The sequence below is a fragment of the Saimiri boliviensis genome, chromosome 20 (assembly GCF_048565385.1).
Source record: "Saimiri boliviensis isolate mSaiBol1 chromosome 20, mSaiBol1.pri, whole genome shotgun sequence".
In the NCBI taxonomy this organism is placed as follows: Eukaryota; Metazoa; Chordata; class Mammalia; order Primates; family Cebidae; genus Saimiri; species Saimiri boliviensis.
In genome coordinates this window covers 4,804,815-4,825,413 of record NC_133468.1, presented here as the reverse complement: position 1 = coordinate 4,825,413, position 20,599 = coordinate 4,804,815, and the positions used below count along the sequence as shown (strand labels likewise).

Below are 20,599 nucleotides of genomic sequence, written 5' to 3'. Positions count from 1 at the left end.
GAGGCTAAGTGGGGAGGACCACTTGAGGACAAGAGTTTGAGACCACCCTTGGCAACAAATTGAGACCCTATCTCTACAAAAAATTAGCCAGGCGTGGTGGTGTGTACTTGTAGTTCCTGCTACTTGGGAGGCTAAGGTGGGCAAATCACCTGAGCCCAGGGAGGTGGAGGCTGCAGTGAGCCATGATTGTACCACTGTACTCCAGCCTGGGTGACAGTGTAAGCCACTTGTCCCCAAAAAATCATAATAAAAAATGATCAAGTGCAGTTTATCTCTGTGATACAGGAAGGGCCCAGTATGAAGATGTCCACTAATAAAATATACCATACAGTAGATTAAGGGATAAGAACCATGATTATTTTAATGGACACTAAAAGGCATTTGATAAAATTCAATATCTATCTTTTTTTTTTTTTTTTTTTTTTGAGACGGAGTTTTGCTCTTGTTGCCCAGGCTGGAGTGCAATGGTGTGATGTTGGCTCACCACAACCTCTGCCTCCTAGGCTCAATCGATTCCCCTGCCTCAGCCTTCTGAGTAGCTGAAATTACAGGCATGCGCCATCACACCCGGCTATTTTTGTATTTTTACTAGAGACAGGGTTTCTCCATGTTGGTCAGGCTGGTCTCAAACTCCCAACCTCAGGTGATCCACCCAACTCAGCCTCCCAAAGTGTTGGGATTACAGGTGTGAGCCACAGTGCCTGGCCTATTTCTTATATATATTCTCAATAAACTAGGAATCGACCAAAAACCTCTTTCAAAAAACAGCCAACAGCACAGTTAAGAAGAGCTCCAGGCTGGGTGTGGTGGGTTACGCCTGTAATCCTAGCACTTTGGGCAGCTGAGGCCGTAGGACTGCTTGAGTGCAGGAGTTTAAGATCAGTCTGGGCAACATGGCAAACCCCTGTCTCTACAAAAATTAGCCAGGACAGGTTGCGCGTGCCTGTAGTCCCAGCTACCCAGGAGGCTGAGGTGGGAGAATAAATTGCTTGAGCCTGGGAATTTGAGGCTACAGTGAGCCAAGATACCCTGTCAAAAAAAAAAAAAAAAAAAAAAAAGAAAAAGAAAAAGAAAAAACAGCCCCAAAGTGATGTGTCCCTAACTATATTGGAAGGAACATGCTGGCTTCTTCACCTGGCTTTTGGGGCCAGAGAGGCTGCCCCTATAGAAAACTGTAATACGCAATGTACTCTCTAGAGAGGACTCAGAAATGGAATGACGTGTCTCTCTGCATTCCCCACGAATACCTCCAAGGATTAGTATTTCATGAAACATATCCACAGATTTCTAGCAAAAATTTAAAAAATCAAGATAAAGATGCCTGTGATCACTAGCATGTTGCTCTGGAGAGCCTAGCTCAGTGGTTCTCAACTCTTTTTCCTGCCATAATGCACTGGGTGCTGTGTGCCAATTCCCAGCAGCAACAGTGCTTGCCATGAAGGGATTTCCAACCATAAAGCTGTGGGGTGAGGAGTGGAGAGTCAAGGTTTAATGTAGTTATTTTTCTGTATTATATAACTGCATAAAGCACAGAATAAAGATTTCCCAAGCATTTATCAAGAAGAAATCATACTTCTCCAGTTTGTACAAATAAATGTTGCCTGAATGATGACCTTTTTTTCTTGGTTTGAAAACAAGTTATTTATAAATATACGGCAACTCAAAAAAGTTCCATGCAACAACGATAGGATACTGAGTATGTAACTGTCACATTGAAAAAAAAAAAAAAAAGAGTCTTACCTCAAGTGCCGGTTAAGTTCTTCCACATAATTTTTTTGATCAAGGACATCAGTAATTCTTTCATGCCTTTTAAAAGGAGTACAAAAAGGGAGAATTTTTTAAATTCAGGTTAATACTTTGTAACTGTTCCCCAACCTTCCAATCACCTTGTAGAAGTACCAATGTCTTCAAGAAACCAAGAGACAGCCAGAGCTTAGTAACACCCACATTCCCAGAGTACAGAGAGCAAGGCCAGCTAGGGACACAGTGGCCAGCGCCTCCAGGGCCAGGCTGCCAGGAGAGGGGGCTCCCTGCAGACCAAGGTTTCAGGATGAAAGCAAGCAAGGTGAAAATACCAACCTGCCACAGGCAAATGGCTTTGGAAGTGGCAGATGACACAACCCTTATTATACTGAAGGAAAGGAGAGCATGAGACTTTTCAAAACACCAAGCTGATCAGGGCAGTTTGGGTTAAAAAAAAAAATTATTTATGCTCATCATTTCTACAGGAACAGAGAAAAAAAAAATAAAAATAAAAAGTGCTGTAATCTCAACACTTTGGGAGGCCAAGGCAGGTGGATCACTTGAGCCCAGGAGTTTAAGACCAGCCTGGGCAACATATTGAAACCCTGTCTCTACAAAAAATACAAAAATTAGCTGGGCATGGTGATGCACACCTGTAGTCTCAGCTACTCCTGTGGTCCCTCTACCTCCTAAGGTGGAGGATTGCTTGAGCCCAGAGGTTGAAGCTGCACTGAGTGATGACCATGCCACTGCACTCTAGCCCGGGTGACAGAGTAAGATTATGAGGCAAAAAAAAAAAAAAAAAGTCTTTAACAGTTTAAAGTTAGGTTCTCCTAATTTCTTTTTCTTTCTCTCTCTCTCTTTTTTTTTTTTTTTGAGATGGAGTTTCGCTCTTGTTACCCAGGCTGGAGTGCAATGGCACGATCTCGGCTCACTGCAACCTCCGCCTCCTGGGTTCAAGCAATTCTTCGGCCTCAGCCTTCTGAGTAGCTGGGACTACAGGTGTGCACCACCACGCCCGGCTAATTTTTTTATTTTTAGTAGAGACGGGGTTTCACCTTGTTGACCAAGATGGTCTCGATCTCTTGACCTCCTGATCCACCTGCCTCGGCCTCCCAAAGTGCTGGGATTATAGGCGTGAGCCACCGCGTCCGGCCTCTTTTTTTTTTTATGGAGCATCAGGCAATCAAGGCTCTCCTAATTTCTTCACATACATATATCCATATGTAATCCTCATAAAAGGGGATTATCCTACACAGGTTCATGCCATGGGTGCTATATTTGTTTTCTGGTATAGTCATATTTTTCCTTTAACTTGTTCTGCTCTCTCAGGTTGCCCATACTGATAGCCTGTGGAGTATCCTTTCTTTTCTTTTCTTTTCTTTTTTTTTTTTTTGACACAGCTTGCTTTGTTACCAGGCGGGAGTGCAGAGGTACAATCTCAGCTCACTGCAACCTCCACCTCCCCAGTTCAAGTGATTCTCTTGCCTCAGCCTCCTGAGTAGCTGGGACTACAAGTGCCAGCTACCACGCCCAGCTAATTTTTGTATTTTTAGTAGAGACGGGGTTTCACTATGTTGGCCAGGATAGTCTCGATCTCTTGACCTTGTGTTCAGCCCTCCTTGGCCTCCCAAAGTGTGGGGATTACAGGCGTGAGCCACCATGCCTGGCCAGGGTATCCTTCTATGTGCATATAATCATGGTATCTATCTAATATACATATAGTACATATAATTACAATATAAAATATATACTAGGAATTTTTTGACTTGTTTATAAAAACAGGATATACATACTCTCAGAATCATACTTTCCTCATTCAATATAGTATAGTCTCATTCAATATACCGGGTAGCTCCAATTTTTTTTTTGTCTGCAAAATATACCACAGTGTAGAATATTACAGATGTTCCATAATTAATTCAATTATTTCCTTACTGGTAGATACTCACTTTATTTTAGCTTTTGTTTTTTGACATTTAGTTTATTTTGGCCGGCTGCAGTGGCTCACGCCTGTAATCCCGGCACTCTGGGAGGCTGAGGCAGGTGGATCACCTGAGGTCAGGAGTTCAAGACCAGCCTGACCAACATGGTGAAACCTCGTCTTTAAAAAAAATTAAAAAAAAAAAAAGAGTTTATTTTGTGGTTACGCGTGTTGGCACATGCCTGTAATCCCAGCACTTTGGGAGGCTGAGGTGGGCGGATCACCTGAGGTCAAGAGTTCGAGACCAGTCTGGCCAATACGGTGAAACCTTGTCTCTATGGAAAAAAAAAAAAGTAGTTGGAAGGCAGGTAACATATGCATAAGGTGAAATAGTCAAATGAGATCCCAGGGTTTACAGTGAAAACTCCCTACCATGCCTGGCTCCACAGACAACCACTACTATAAGGTTGATATGCTAATCTAGAAATGTTCCATGTATACATATGAAAATAAAACATATAGGCTGGGTGCAGTGACTCATGCCTGTAATCTCAGCACTTTGGGAGGCAGAGGCGGGTGAATCACAAGGTTAGGAGTTCCAGACCACCTGGCCAACATGGTGAAACCCCCTCTCTACTAAAAATACAAAAAATTAGCTGGGTGTGGTAGCAGGTGCTTGTAATCCCAGCTGCTTGGGAGGCTGGGGCAAGAGAATCGCTTGAATCTGAAATGTGGAGATTGCAGTGAGCTGAGATCGTGCCACTGTACTCCAGGCTGGGTGACAGTGCAAGACTCTGTCTCAAAAAAAAAAAAAAAAAAAGACAGTAAAACATATAAATATGTATGCATATCCTTTTTTATTATAACATAAACGGCAGTATGTTATAGTTCCCACCCCCCAGCCCCGACAACTTATTTTAAAAGAATACTCTTGTTATCAAGGATGAAGGAGAGTTATACAGTGGCATAAAAAGACATCTAAAACACAACGATTAAAGAACAAGTCCAAGGGCAACTTATATAGTTCTAGCCCATTTATAGTTGAACAAATGGTCAAGCAAATTCCACGACCAACAAACAAATACCTGCAAGGCACTGAACAGTCTTGGAAGGAGCCGTAAGGGTAGCTTCCTCTGAGGGGAGGGGTGGGATTGACATGGAGGTGCGGGGACAGTGTAAATGGGGAAATTCCACCTGCACTCTATTCTGCAGAGCCAAATTCCTTAAACAATGAGAATAATGCATTGCTTCTGCACTTAAAAATAACTGAACAGGCCGGGTGCGGTGGCTCAAGCCTGTAATCCCAGCACTTTGGGAGGCCGAGGCGGGTGGATCACGAGGTCAAGAGATCGAGACCATCCTGGTCAACATAGTGAAACCCCGTCTCTACTAAAAATACAAAAAATTAGCTGGGCATGGTGGCGTGTGCCTGTAATCCCAGCTACTCGGGAGGCTGAGGCAGGAGAATTGCCTGAACCCAGGAGGCGGAGATCGCGCCATTGCACTCCAGCCTGGGTAATAAGAGCGAAACTCCATCTCAAAGAAAAAAATGATTAAAAAAAAAAAAAAAACTAAACAGAATCTAAAATCTCAAAGGAAAAACAAGAAAAAGTGTTCTTTGCCAGAATTTTTAATTTTTTAAATTTTATTATTAATTATTTTTTTTGCAGAGAAGAGCTTGATTACCTGTTCTGCAGGTGTGGGGAAACACCCAGGGGGCGCATATCCAACCCTGAAAGCCGCCTCCACCTCCATGAGTGTGAAAACAGCAGACACACCTAACTTGCCCTGCCCACCTCCACCAGGCCCAACCACAGAGTCCGACCCTGACTCCCAATCACAGAGTCCGACCCAGACCCCCAATCACGCAGTCCGATCTGGATTTGCTCCTTCCGCTGAAATTTTTTCCACCCCCATCACCCCTCCAGGCTTGGGGTCTCCGCTAGCCTTCTGGAGACCCGGTGCTAGGCTAGGCCCGAAGACCCACCTTTGCCAGAACTTTATTAAAAATGTGATGTACAATGCAGTACTTACTCCTTGCCACCATCAAGATCCTGCACATCCTTAAGGTATAGGGAAAAATCTATTACTCCAACCTAAATGAAATAAAATGCACACGTTTAAATTCAAAAAAATTTTCTATTTTTCACAAACCTTAACAACCTTTGAAATTCAGGGAATTTACATTCTTATCTCTTTCCTATGAACATTTACCAGCTCTATGAGGTGGCAGTCAATTGAACAAACTAAAAAAACCCAACCCTACCACCTTCTAGAAGAAAAACTTAGTAGATATCAGATTTCAGAGAATATTCTGAAATTTCGTGACCTAGTTTTCTGTTTATTCACTAATCGAATTGTTTACAAAGATCAACAAAATTATTTGTGTACAAAGTAATTATAATAGGAAAAAATATCTGGATCTCTAAAGTAGTAACCTTAGCTGACATTTCTGAGTCTTTCTTCCCGCACATCTTGGTAAAATGGTCTAAACAGTATTTCAGGAAAATCCTCCATCCCCTAGTTGGAGAACCAAGACCCCTTACACATCTAAACATCAACAGCTTTGTCAAGAAATAAAGCACTTGAGAATGAGTAAACGAGGTCATTCTTATCTGACATATAGGAAAACTGGGTGCACCCTAATGTTCATCAATAGCTGAAATCAATCATGTTACAGCCATATCACAGAACCTACGCAAATATTAACAAAGAATGCAGTGGAGGCATGTGTAGTAATATAGAAAAGCTGGGCACAGTGGCTCATGCCTCTACTCCCAGTATGCTGGGAGTCTGAGATGGGTGGGTGGCTTGAGCTCAGAAGTTCAACACCAGCCTGGGCAACACAGTGAGACCCGGTGTCCACAAAAATACAAAAATTAGCCAGATACAGTGGTACATGCCTGTAGGTCTAGCTTCTTGAGAGGCTGAGGTGGGAGGATTGCCTGAGCACTGAAGGTTGAGGCTGCAGTGAGCTGAGATCATGCCACTGCACTCCAATCTGAGTGATAGAGCGAGACACTGTCTCACACACACACACAAAAACAAAACAAAAGATACCCAACAAAACTCAAGGATACAATTTCAAGTCAACGAATAATATGTACAACCTCACTGTAGTAATTCTACTTATGTTGCAACCAAGGCTACCTGTAATGGTTCTAACATATGTCTGCAACCTCTCTGACACACCTACCAAAAGGCAACTATATTTCCAACTTTCGACTCTGGGAGGTGTAAGTGCCTATCTTGATGAGTAAAATGCAGCAGAAATGATGCTGTGTGACTTCTGCAGCTAGGTTAAAAAGGGCAATACATAGGCCGGGCGTGGTGGCTCCCACCTGTAATCCAAGCACTTTGGAGGCCAAGGTGGGTGGATCACCTGAGGTCGGGAGTTTAAGACAATCCTGATCAACATTGTGAAATCCCGTCTTTAAAAAAAAAAAAAAAAAAAAAAAAAAAAAAAAAAAAAGGGCAGCACAGTTTCCACCCAGCTCTTTCTCTTGGCATATGCATTTGAAGTTCTGAGCTTTCATGTAAAAAATCTTGGCTGCCCTGAAGCCACAATGCTGGAGAGCATGTAAAGATACAGATGTCCAAGAAACCCCTGCCATTCCAGCCTGCAGCTCCTTGGTCTTCTCAGCACAGCAGACAGACGTGGGAGAGAGCAAACGTTCGGGTGGTTCCAGCCCCAGCCACCATCTGACTGTGATCTCATGAGCTCTTGAACAAGAACAAAACAGCTGAACCCAGTCAGCCCCCAGCTGTGAAAGATACAGTGATTGCTATTGTTATTATTATTATTATTATTATTATTTTTTTTTTGAGACGGAGTTTTTGCTCTTGTTACCCAGGCTGGAGTGCAATGGCGCGATCTCGGCTCACCGCAACCTCCGCCTCCTGGGTTCAAGCAATTCTCCTGCCCCAGCCTCCTGAGTAGCTGGGATTACAGGCACACACCACCATGCACAGCTAATTTTTTGTATTTTTTTTAGTAGAGACGGGGTTTCACCATGTTGACCAGGATGGTCTCGATCTCTCGACCTTGTGATCCACCCGCCTCGGCCTCCCAAAGTGCTGGGATTACAGGCTTGAGCCACCGCGCCCGGCCTATTATTTTTTTTTTGAGACAGAATTTCGCTGTTGTTACCCAGGCTGGAGTGCAATGGCGCGATCTCGGCTCACCGCAACCTCCGCCTCCTGGGTTCAAGCAATTCTCCTGCCTCAGCCTCCCGAGTAGCTGGGACTACAGGGGCGCACCACCATGCCCAGCTAATTTTTGTATTTTTAGTAGAGATGGGGTTTCACCTTGTTGACCAGGATGGTCTCAATCTCTTGACCTCGTGATCCACCCGCCTCAGCCTCCCAAAGTGCTGGGATTACAGGCGTGAGCCACCACGCCAGGCTGATTGCTATTGTTTAAGTGCTGCTGACTTGTTACACAGTAATAGAAGACCAGAAAAAATTTACTTTAAAACAAAACCTATGTGTAAATATATGCATAGAAAAAGTAGAAAAGCTTCTAGAAAGATTTCCCCCAGAATCTTTACCATTACCTGTGGGAAAGGGAGAGGGGCTGGGGCGGGGCAGAGGGTGGGGTGAGAAGAGGAGGTTGAACTTCTCTTTTCACATTATACACTTTGGTACCAACTTTTTCAACAAGCAAGCATTTCTTTTATAATAAAAAACCAAATCTAAAAAACTTCAGCCAAAAAACCCAACAATAGAAAGATGAGAAAGAATTAACACCCAAAGCAAAAATTAATGGATTAGAAAGTAAATAAAGCCCTACTACCAAAGTAGAAGTGATAAAATAAGAGCGCTGGTTTGTCAAAGTTTAACAAAGCAGACAAATTTCTACTAAGTGTGATCAATATTTAGCAAATACACATTATAAATGAGAGCAGTGAGATTTTTTGAAAGCTGTAAGAGAATGCTTTCATACAACTCTAGCATAATAGATATGAATGAAATGATTTCTAAAAAAAAATTATAAATGGGCCGGGCATGGTGGCTCACGCCTGAAATACCAGCACTTTGGGAGGCTGAGGCGGGTAGATCACGAGGTCAGCAGTTTGAGACCAGTCTGGTTAACATAGTGAAACCACATTTCTACTAAAAATACAAAAAATTAGCCAAGTGTGGTGGTATGCATCTGTAATCCCAGCTACTAGAGAGGACGAGGCAGGAGAATCGCATGAACCTGGGAGGCGGAGATTGCAGTGAGCTGAGATTCTGTCATTGCACTCGAGCTCAGGGATGGTGTGAGACTCAGTCTCAAAAAAAAAAAAATTGTAAATGACTTTAAAAATAGTCCCAAGACTTAGAAAACCAATAAATTGATCAAAACTATGCAAAAAGTTAAGGTAGTCAAAGAACAAACACCAAAAAAAGGAATAAGGGTGAAGTGGTCATACCAGTAAGTTCTGGCAAGCCTGCAAAGAAAAAATAATTTCAGATCTAATAAACTTGTAGAAAACAGGAAAAGGAAGGCTATTTTCCAGTTTATTTTATTTTATATGTTTTTTTATTTATTTTTGCAACAGAGTCTTGCTCTGTTGCCCAGGCTGGAGTGCAGTGGCATGATCTTGGTTCACTGCAGCCTCTGCTTCCCAGGTTCCAGCAATTCTCCTGCCTCAGCCTCCTGGGTAGCTGGAATTAAACAGGTGCATGCCACCACACCCAGCTTATTTTTGTATTTTTAGTAGAGACAGGCTTTCACCATGTTGGCCGGGCTGGTCTCAAACTCCTGACCTCAGGTGATCCACCCGCTTTGGGCTCCCAAAGTGCTAGGATTATAGGTGTGAGCCACTGTGCCTGGCCTTCCAGTTTATTTTATGAGGCTAATATAATTCTGACACCAAAAGATGGCAAAGGTAGTATAGAAAATTCAGGACAGTTTCCCTTAAAAGCAGCGACACAAAAATTCCAAACACACAGTAAACATGAAATCCAAGGGTTTACAATGATCAAGTAGGGATTATTTTAGAAATTCAGGGCTAATAGTCAGTAAGAAACCTATGCATTAATTCAATTATATTTATGGGTTAAAAACAGCTATGACATGTTGATAGATCCAAAAAAAGTATTTGACAACATTCAACATTCATTTCTAATAAAAACACAAAGTAAACAGGAGTGGAACAGCACTCTCTAAACATGAGAAATAGCAACCCTCAGAAAGCAGCAGCAAACACGTATGCTTTACGATGACGCACTACAGGCACTGCCGTTCAAAACAGCACTAGACCAGAATGCTCTCTCACATCTATTATCTAATTAAAGGAATTTGACAAAATGATGTTCAAGTTCATCTGGCAGAATGGATGGCCCAGAAATGTTTGAAACGTAAGTTCAGCAGAGTAGGCAGGCACTTAACTACCAGAGTCTAGATATACTATATGGCTCCAGTCATTAAAAGAATGAGCCACTGGCATAGGAACAGAGATTCAGGGATCTAACAGAAGAGTTCAGAAATAAACCAGTGCATATTATGGATATTTCACATATTATAAAAGTGGACTTTCAAATTAGTAGAAAAAAGTATAATACATAAATGACATTGAGAAAATTGGTTAACTATTTATAAAATACATTTAGATTCCTACCTCACACTATGCCAAAACAAATGACAAAAATGTGTAAAATGTACACGTTTTACATATAAGTGTGTAAAAAACTATCCAGGTGGAAGCAGGAAAAGGCCTCGGCCTAGCCCTCCAGGGTCCCAGACATAGAGATTGAAGGGGCAGGTCTGGCCTTTCCTAGGTCAGCACAGGGTGCCCAGGTAGGGGTACGAGCTCACTCTCCATCGGCCAGCCTAGCTGTGTTTGCAGAGGTATTCCCCGTCATCCACACTGGGCTTAATCGTCGCTGCCAGGCTTCTAGCCAGTGGGACAAACTTCCCCGTGCTCGTCCGTGTACTGGAAGGCCTGGACCAGTCACACAGCCTCATCCACAGAGCACACCACAGGCAAATCATTAACAGTGATCTGGCAAAGGTCACCTATGCCATCGATGATAAAGAGGCCCTGGTAGGCAATGCCGTCATCTGTTTTCAGCACGCAGTAATCCTCAGACAAGCTTCCTGTCATGTCAGGAAGCAGGGGATGCTCAGGGGACCCAAGCCTCCCTCCTTCCGGGGGTTGTAGATGATCCAAATCAGATGGGTGAACTGAGTCCATCGAGACGCCCAGCACTTCATGGCGCAGCTTATGGAAATCCTCGGCATGGTCGCCAAACACTATGCTCTCTGTGGGCCACAGAAAAGTGAAGTCCAGAGGATAGAAAAAGAAGATGATGTATTTCCCTTTGTAGTTGACAGCTTCGCCCCCTCTAAGGCCATCCACCCGGGCAGTGGCCTTGAAGTCAGGGGCTGGTTTTCTGAGCTGTGCCTGACCAGAGGCCATGAATGAACGCTGCATGGGTAAAGGCTGGACACACAGACAACCAGACGCGTGGACCCGCGTTTCAGCACTCCACATTTCATGTTAAAAGTTAGTGTAATTTTTAGATAGAGAAGGACCTTCAAAGCACAATACTTTAGAAGGTATAAAGGAAACATTTGCTAAACTTGGTCGCCAAAAAGTACAAAATTTTACAGAGCAAACCACCCCCAAGAAACCAGAAAAAAAAAATCCTAACAAATAATTCCGAAAAAGGGTCAATATGCTTAGTCTTTAATAAAGAAGTACAGAAAGAAAACTCAAAAATGGACAAAGGATATGAAAAATCCTGAACCACCAATGATAAATAAAACACGAAAATACTTGTGAATTTGAGACAATCAGTTGTTTTGTTAATGAGACTGAAAAAGACCTAGAATGCTCATCACATCCAGTGTCAGGAGGAAATGGGTTCTCTCCCACACTGCTGGTGGGTGTCTATAATGAAGATCGTTCTGGAGGTTTGTTTTACATTATCTCACAAAATGTAGGCTATATACTTTGACACAACAACCCCAAATTTATCCTAAGGAAATAAATGGACAAGAGTACAAAAAACTTTAAGGATGTTTATAATATTGGGTTTTTTTTTTTTTTTTTTTTTTTTTTCAGACAGAGTCTGGCTCTACTGCCCAAACTGGAGTGCAGTGGCATGACTATAGCTCACTGCAGCCTTGATCTCCTAGGCTCAAGCAGTCCTCCCACCTCAGGCTCCAGAGTAGCTGGGATGACAGGCAGCATGCCACCATGCCTGGCTAATTTTTTAAATTTTTATTAGAGACAAGGTCTCACTATGTTCCAGGGTGGTCTCAAATTTCTGGCTCCAGTGATCCTCCTGCCTTGGCCTCCCAAAGTGTTGGGATTATAGGTGTCGGCCATGTGCCCAGCAATAATATTGTCACAATATGGAAACAATCTAAATTAATAAGGTAATTAATAAGGTACTGGTTACATAATGGGTTCATTAAAAAAATGAAATACTATATAGCCATTTGAAATGGTTTACATATCGTGGCCGGACGCGGTGGCTCAAGCCTGTAATCCCAGCACTTTGGGAGGCCAAGGCGGGTGGATCACCAGGTCAAGAGATTGAGACCATCCTGGTCAACATGGTGAAACCCCATCTCTACTAAAAATACAAAAAAAAAAAAAACATTAGCTGGGCATGGTGGCACATGCCTGTAATCCCAGCTACTCAGGAGGTTGAGGCAGAAGAATTGCCTGAACCCAGGAGGCGGAGGTTGCGGTGAGCTGAGATCGCGCCATTGCACTCCAGCCTGGGTAACAAGAGCGAAACTCCATCTCAAAAAAAAAAAAAAAAGAAATGGTTTACATATCTTGTTATTGAGAACTGTTATTGAGAACATGTTGTTAAATTTTTAAAAATTACAAAATGGTGTGCTTAGAATAATCATAGTTTGATTTCACACACACACAAAAACCCACCAAATATCCCACTCTAAAATACACAAACATAAACACACACATGCACACACCTTTATTCATGCACACACCTTTATTCATGTGCTGGAAGGATGTATACCACAACGTAACACTGAATTCTCCATCTTAGGGTAATGAGGATATGTGTGATCTTTAGTGACTTTTCAAAACTACTTCTCTGAATTCAAAAAAAGATATTTTTCAACATGCAAAAACAATAAAACTTTCTTTTTTTTTTTTTTTTAAGGGAAGAGAGGTTACAAAAAGACATTGGCCTGCACATGGAGGGATCAGGGAAGCTTTAGATTCATCAAACACAGTGCAGGAAAAATGCTGGACATTTTGCTAGATAATGTAAAATAATCCCTTTCTTCTAGGCAGTGGCCCAGCCACAGCTGCAGATGCCCTGAAGATGAGAAGTGAGGAAGGGGTCAGGGTGTTTATTCCCCTCAGACACTTACAGTTCCTGCAACCAGGAGTTTGGGCCTCGGCTCTGGTCACCAGCTCCCATGCAGGAAGAAAGCCCACCCCAAGAGGGCTGTCCTTCCCAAAGAGCACCTATACCTTACTGGTTACTTTCATTTGTGCCCCACTTTATCAACTTGACTTCCCAAATCTCTCCTGACTCTATCTTCCTTTTTTTATTTTTTTTTGAGACAGGGTCTTGGTCTGTCGCCAGGTTGGAGTGCAGTGGCGCAATCTTGGCTCACTGCAACCTCTGCCTACTGGGTTCAAGCGATTCTTCCGCCTCAGCCTCCCGAGTAGCTGGGACCACAGGCACGTGCCACCATGCCCAGCTACTTTTTGTATTTTTAGTAGAGATGGGGTTCCACCATGTTGGCCAGGATGGTCTCGATCTCTTGACCTCGTGATCCACCCACCTCGGCCTCCCAAAGTGCTGTGATTACAGGCATGAGCCACAGCGCCTGGCCAATTCTATCTTCCTACTCCCCATCTAACCTTGCAGGACTTCTAGACTAGTCTCCTCAAAGCTTTTGCTGTATCTATTCTTGGCCACTTCTAACTCACGACCTGAATGGCTGCTAGATTGAGCTTTCTCAAATCCAGGCATGATCATTTCCGTGTACTTCTTAAAAACTTCCAACAGTGGCCAGGTGTGGTGGCTCTCGCCTGTAATCCCAGCACTTTGGGAGGCCGAGGCAGGTGGATCACCTGCAGTCGGGAGCTCGAGACCAGACTAACCAACATGGAGAAACCCTGTCTCTATCAAACAAAAACAAAAACAAAAAACCCTTCCAATAGCTTCCCAAAGCTCAGGGGATAAAAGCCACGCCCTTCAGCATGGCATCGATGGCCTCAAAACCGGGCCCAGCTTCCACTTTCACCTCACCCACGGAGCACCCTCTGCTCCAGCCTTGGAGAACTGTCTGCCTATTCTCAAACCTGCAGAACTTTCCAGGTGTACTTCTGGCTATGCAACTTCTTCACCCTTCTAAGATCTTCCCCAGCTGCTTCCCCACCTGCCCCTGGCCGGTCCTTTACCAGAGGGCTCTTTGCCATTGGCCCTTCTTTAGGTTTAGTGCCTGTCTGCAGATACTTTGTAAAGTCCCTGGACTAATGAAGGTATTTCATCTAGAGCCAAAATTTCACTTTACCTGAGAATCCAAGTCTTCTCCTTTTAGGCAGAGATTGGCATCGAGAACATTGAGTCCCACCAGCAGACCGACAATCACCATCCCTTCTTCCTCCATCATTAAAGCCTCAGGCTCATAGAACTCACTAAAAGAGATGGACAACCAGAGCGATGCTCAGAAACAGCTTCGCCATCACCATTCCTTCCTCACCCGGCACAGCCGTTTCAACTGTACCCCGGAGACAGGAGATACTACTGAGGGTTTCCTCCCTCCCTTTCATTTCCCTTCACTGCTTCAAGGGCCACGTTTTCTTCTCTGTCCTCTCTTCTTCCGTGGCTTAGAATGGGCTCTCCCCTCCCCCTGTCTAAGGTTAACTCCTTCACGCAGACCCTAGACCCCAGTTCTTCTCATCTCCTCTTGGCCACTGTACTCCTGACTGTCACTCTCCCTTCCTGTGTCTCCACTGGCTCCTCTTCTGTGTTGATATGAACTACTTCTCCACTTATGCTCATATAAGCAAGAAATGGGATCCCACATGCAAGCATAAAACTCCCTGATGGGCCGGGCGCGGTGGCTCAAGCCTGTAATCCCAGCACTTTGGGAGGCCGAGGCGGGTGGATCACGAGGTCGAGAGATCGAGACCATCCTGGTCAACATAGTGAGACCCCCGTCTCTACTAAAAATACAAAAAATTAGCTGGGCATGGTGGCGCGTGCCTGTAATCCCAGCTACTCAGGAGGCTGAGGCAGGAGAATTGCCTGAACCCAGGAGGTGGAGGTTGCGGTGAGCCGAGATCGCGCCATTGCACTCCAGCCTGGGTAACAAGAGCGACACTCTGTCTCAAAAAAAAAAAAAAGAAAAAGAAAATGAATTAGTTTATTAGTAAAGTGAGGGATACGGTAATTACCCTGATTTGATCATTATATAATATATACATGCACATGGTACCTCATAAATATGTACAATTTTGTGTCAATTATAAATAAAAAATTAATTGAAAAAGAGTTCGTTACAACAAAATCTGTAACTCAAAGTTACTCAGTGTAACTGTACTCAAAGTATGTGACATATTGTAAATCATTATTTGCGGTGATATGCTTGGTAATGAGCTATGACTTGAAAACACAGAGAAACTTGGGTTTTAGGCTATATTGTAAAAGATCTATTTCTCGATTACCTATTTTTATCTGTTTCTCAATTACGAGAGAGGTTTAACTTTGGAAAGAGTCCTCCCTCATAAATTATCATAGTCTAGAGAAAATTCCTTTTAGAATGATGTTTGCTTAGTTACAAATATAAAAAATGAACCAGTCATAAATTTCTGTAAACATTATTCACTTATTTTATTTTTTATTTTGAGACAGAGTTTTGCTCTGTTTCCCAGGCTAGGGTTACAGCGGTGTGACCTTGGCTCACTGCAACCTCTGCTTCCTGGGTTCAAGTGATTCTCCTGCCTCAGCCTCCTGAGTAGCTGGGATTACAGGCATATGCCACCATGCCTGGCTGATTTTTTATTTTTAGCAGGGGTTTCACCATGTTGGCCAGGCTGCTTTTGAACTTCTGACCTCAAGTGATTGGCACACTTTGGCCTTCCAAAGTGCTAGCTAGGATTACAGGCATGAGCCACCATGCCTGGCTGATATACTTACTTTAATTCAAAATGATCTACAGAACTATGTTCTAATTATTATTATTTTTGAGATGGAGTCTAACTCTGTTGCCCAGGATGGTGTGCAATGGTGCAATCTCAGCTCACTGCAACCTCCACCTACCAGGTTCAAGTGATTCTCCTACCTCAGCCTCCCAAGTAGCTGGGATTATAGGCATACATCACCGTGCCCAGCTAATTTTTGTATTTTTAGTAGAAATGGGGTTTCACCATGTTGGCCAGGCTGGTCTCAAACTCATGACCTCAAGATCTGCCCACCTTGGCCTCCCAAAGTGCTGGCATTACAGGCGCGAACCACTGCACCTGGCCTATTATTATTTATTTTTAGATGGAGTCTCACTCTGTTGTCCAGGCTAGAGTGCACTGGTGTGATCTCAGTTCACTGCAACCTCTGCCTTCTGGGTTCAAGTGATTTTCCTGCCTCAGCCTCCCAAGTAGCCTGGCTAATTTTTGTATTTTTAGTAGAGATGGGGTTTCACCATGTTAGTCAGGCTGCTCTTGAACTCCCAACCTCAAGCAATCCACCCATCTTGGCTTCCCAAAGTGTTGAGATTGCAGGCGTGAGCCACCGTGCCCAGCCTATGTTCTAATTATTTAGCAAGCAAAAGATAAGCAGACGTAGTTGATGAAATACCTTAAGAGATGTTTATTGTCTATAAGTACTTTCAGATAATCTGCCAGTTTCTTTTGCATGAGTGCAAGATACAGCCAAGCTCGGCCTCTTCCCACAGCTGTCCTAGAATTCAAACAGAAAATCAAACTAATGTGGCATAACAACAACACAGAAAAGTAGAAAACACATATGACACACAGCCTTGTAAATGCAGAGGATACTCTAAGAACAGCCGTTTGGGGTTGGGGAGGGATGCACATGGCCTGGGCGGGCAGAGAAAATGGCTCGCCACATACCTTTGGGTATTACTACAAATACAATTAGATACTGTATTTTTAGTAATACAATATCCGGGCTCAAACTCTTGGGCTCAAGCAATCTTCCTGCCTTGGTCTCTCAAACTGTTGGGATTATAGGTGGGAGCCACTGTGCCCAGCCAACTGTGCTATTTTCTAATGACAATCTGCTTTGCTTATATTAAAAAAAAATCACAGGAAGATATCAGGTCAGATTTGTGTAATGGATAAACATTCTTTCAAAAGACTAATAGAGAACTTAGTACTTGTTAAAGTGCTGAAGCTCATAAAACCTCTAAGGGGTTAGCTCAAACGTACAACCATTTTGAGATAGAGTCTTGCTCTGTCGCCCAGGCTGGAGTGCAGTGGTGTGATGTCGGCTCACTGCAACATCCGCCTCTTGGGTTCAAGTAATTCTTATGCCTCAGCCTCTAGGCAGCTGGGATTACAGGCATGTGCCACCACATCTGGCTAATTTTTGTGTATTTAGTAGAGGCAGGGTTTTGCCATGTTGGTCAGACTGGTTTCAAACTCCTTGCCTCAAGTGATCGGCCTCTCTTGGCATACCAAAGTACTGGGATAACAGGCGTGAGCCACTGCACCTGGCCTCAAAGGTACAATTTTGTTTTACTATTAATTGGGGTAAAATACATAGAACATAAAATTAACCATCTTAATCATTTTTAGTCTTATAGTTAAGTAGTGTTAAGTACATTCACAATGCTGTGCAACCAATATTTATTTTTTTTTTTTTGAGATGGAGTCTCAATCTGTCACCCAGGCTAGATAGAGTGTAGTGGCAAGATAACTCACTGGCATGATCTCGGCTCACTGCATCCTCCGCCTCCCCGGTTCAAGTGATTCTCCTGCTCAGACTCCTGGCCTCCCAAGTAGCTGGGATTACAGGCACATGCCACCATGCCCGGCTAAGTTTTATATTTTTAGTAGAGGTGGGGGCTTACCATGTTGGCCAGGTTAGTCTCTAACTCCTGACCTCAAGTGATCTGCCTACCTTGGCCTCCCAAACTGCTGGGATTACAACTGTGAGCCGCCGCACCTGGCCCTAATCTTAAAGGTGTAATTTTTCTGCATTCCAGCATTATCTCCAGAGAAGTAGAAAAGGAGAGAAGAGGAAAGAAAAGAAGAGAGAAAAAGAAAAGAAAGGAAAAAAGGAACAGGCCTGCATAAACATTAAAAGAAAAAAGGCCTCTCAAGTGCTGCTTGGTGAGACTGTAAACTTTCCAACTTCCGTTTTTTTTTTTTTTTTTTTTTTTTTGAGATAGGGTTTTGCTCAGTCACCCATGCTGTTGTGCAATGGAATGATCATGGCTCACTGCAGCCTCCAACTCCGAGGTTCAAGTGATAATCCTGTGTTAAGCCTGTGGTATAGCTGGGACAGTAGGCACATGCTATCATGCCAGCTAATTTTTTTTTTTTTTTGTAGAGATAGGGTTTTGCCATGTTGCCAAGGCTGGTTTCAAACTCTTGGGCTCAAGCAATCTTCCTGCCTTGGCCTCTCAAACTGTTGGGATTATAGGCGTGAGCCACTGGGCCCAGCCAACTGTGCAATTTTTCAGTGGCAATTTGATGATAAGAGGTAACCAAAATTCTACATCTAGTAATATATCCTGGGGAAATAACTGAAGATGGACACAAAGATGTATGTTTGGGGATGGTTATCAGATCATTATCATGGTTTATGGTACCGAGAATTTCAAGACAGCCACAAGGGCTAAATTAGCTATATAACAGAATATGATTTGGCCATTTAAAAAATGATACTGTAGGTGAATATTTGATACACAAAGAGATTTAAAATCTAATATTAAGTAGAATAAATGAAAAAAAGGCTACAAAAACAGTATATGCACTTTTAATGCTGCATTATTTTTCAATGGGCATTATCTTCATTTGGTTTAAAATGCAGAAAGTAGGCTGGGCACAGTGGATCACCTGAGGCCAGGAGCTCGACACCAGCCTGGCCAACATGATGAAACCCCATCTCAACTAGAAATACAAAAATTAGTTGGGTATGGTGACTCATGCCTGTAATCCCAGCTACTCAGGAAGCTGAGGGGTGAGAATCGCTTGAACCGGGGAGACAGAGGCTGCAGTGAGCCAAGATTGTGCCACTGTGCTCCAGCCTGAGTGACAGAGTGAGACTCCATTTCAAAGAAAAAAAAAAAAAAAAAACAGTATTAAAAGATATATACTTGTCTCCTTGTCCTCTACCTTCCCATCCCTCTTCCCTATATATTAATACAGTGTTTTTTGTTTAAATTCATTTCCAAGACATGTTCCTACACATGAAAACAAGTCATAAACTATTTTTCTCCCTTTTACAAAAAAATTGAACATGTTTTACATGCAGTTCTCAACCTGCTTATTTCACTGAGTATCTGTCATCTTGAAAATCTTTCCATATCAGTACACAGAATAGCTTTAGTGTGTCTTTATTGGACAGCACCATATTTAGCTGGGTTAAAAAAATCTAGGGTGGTTCTAATCTGCTGTTACAAATAACGACTACAATGGACCATTCTGAACATGTGTCATTTTCATATGTTATAGGTGTAGGATCAAATGCATGTAAGTAGAACTGCTGGGTGCAGATGCATTTTTTTTTTAGAAAGAGTCTCACTCTGTAGCCCAGGCTGGAGTGCAGTGGCATGATCTCAGCTCACTGTAATCTCCACCTCCCGGTTTCAGGCAGTTCTCCTGCCTCAGCCTATAGTCCCAGTTATTGGGGAGGCTGAGGTGGAAGGATCACTTCTTGAACCTGGGAGGTCGAGGTTGCAGTGAGCTGAGAGACTGTACCACTGCAATCCAGCCTGGGTGACAGAGACCTTGTCTTCAAACAAACAAACAAACAAACAAAAAAAACAACCAACCAGCCAGGAGCAGTGGCTCATGCCAACACTTTGGGAGGCTGAGGTGGATGGATCACATGAGGTCAGAAGTTGGAAACCAGCCTGGCCAACATGGTGAAACCCTGTCTCCACTAAAAATACAAAAATTAGCTGGGTGTGGTGGTGGGCCCCCTTAATCCCAGCTACTCATGAGGCAGAGGCAGAAGAATTGCTTGAATCTGGGAGGCAGAGGTTGCAGTGAGCCAAGATCCCACCACTAAACTCCAGCCTGGGTGACAGAGCAAGACTCCGTCTCAAAAACAAAATAAACAAAACACAAAGAAAACATCAGGACACTGTCTGTCTGTGTAGGTGCTTTACTCTTGAGGGAGTAAGTGAGCTGGGCAGAAAGAGTATGAGAAATTGTACCATATAAAAAACGACTGAAGAAACAAGGCAGTAGACTTAAGAGGCTCATGAAAGAGCTCCTTCAGGTGGGCGCGGCGGCTCACGCCTGTAATCCCATCACTGTGGGAGGCCAAGGCAGGTGGATCACCTGTGGTCAGGAGTTTGAGACTAGCCTGGCCAACATGGTGAAACCTCATCTCTATAAATAATACAAAAATTAGCTGGGTGTGGTGGCAATGTGCCTGTAATCCCAGCTACTCAGGAGGCTAAGGCATGAGAATCATTCGAACTTAGGAAGCGGAGGTTGCAGTGAGCTGAGATTGCACCACTGCACTCCAACCTGGACAAGAGTGAGACTCTCAAAAAAAAAAAAAAAAAAAAAGAGGTCATCATCAAATAAATAAACATTTGAAAGGTTGGCAGGTGCAAAAGGCCTTAAATATAAGCAACACAGGCTGGGCAGGCAGAACTGGCATAGAAGGTTTAAATCCAATCTTTAGAAGCATGCACAGGGCTTGGCAGCAATGGAGTTTCATGGGATTTAGAAGGCTTCAAGGTCCACGACCTGTGTCCTCTTCCTACCCCATCACTTACCTACTGAGGCACCGTGGACA

General features: G+C 43.4%; 1 protein-coding gene and 1 pseudogene across 1 annotated transcript in view; both read right to left on the bottom strand.

The window, feature by feature from the left end:
• The window catches only part of RUFY1 (RUN and FYVE domain containing 1), a 68,333-nt gene that overhangs the window by 33,420 nt on the left and 14,314 nt on the right, over positions 1-20,599 (bottom strand). The window contains exons 4-7 of the mRNA XM_039460523.2: positions 16,454-16,555; positions 14,172-14,295; positions 5,702-5,763; positions 1,741-1,806 (exon numbers count right to left, since the gene is read on the bottom strand). Of these exons, the coding sequence (XP_039316457.1) occupies positions 1,741-1,806; positions 5,702-5,763; positions 14,172-14,295; positions 16,454-16,555 (354 nt within the window). The remainder of the gene's footprint in view (positions 1-1,740; positions 1,807-5,701; positions 5,764-14,171; positions 14,296-16,453; positions 16,556-20,599) is intronic.
• Positions 7,132-14,165, bottom strand: LOC141582426 (peroxiredoxin-2 pseudogene; annotated as a pseudogene).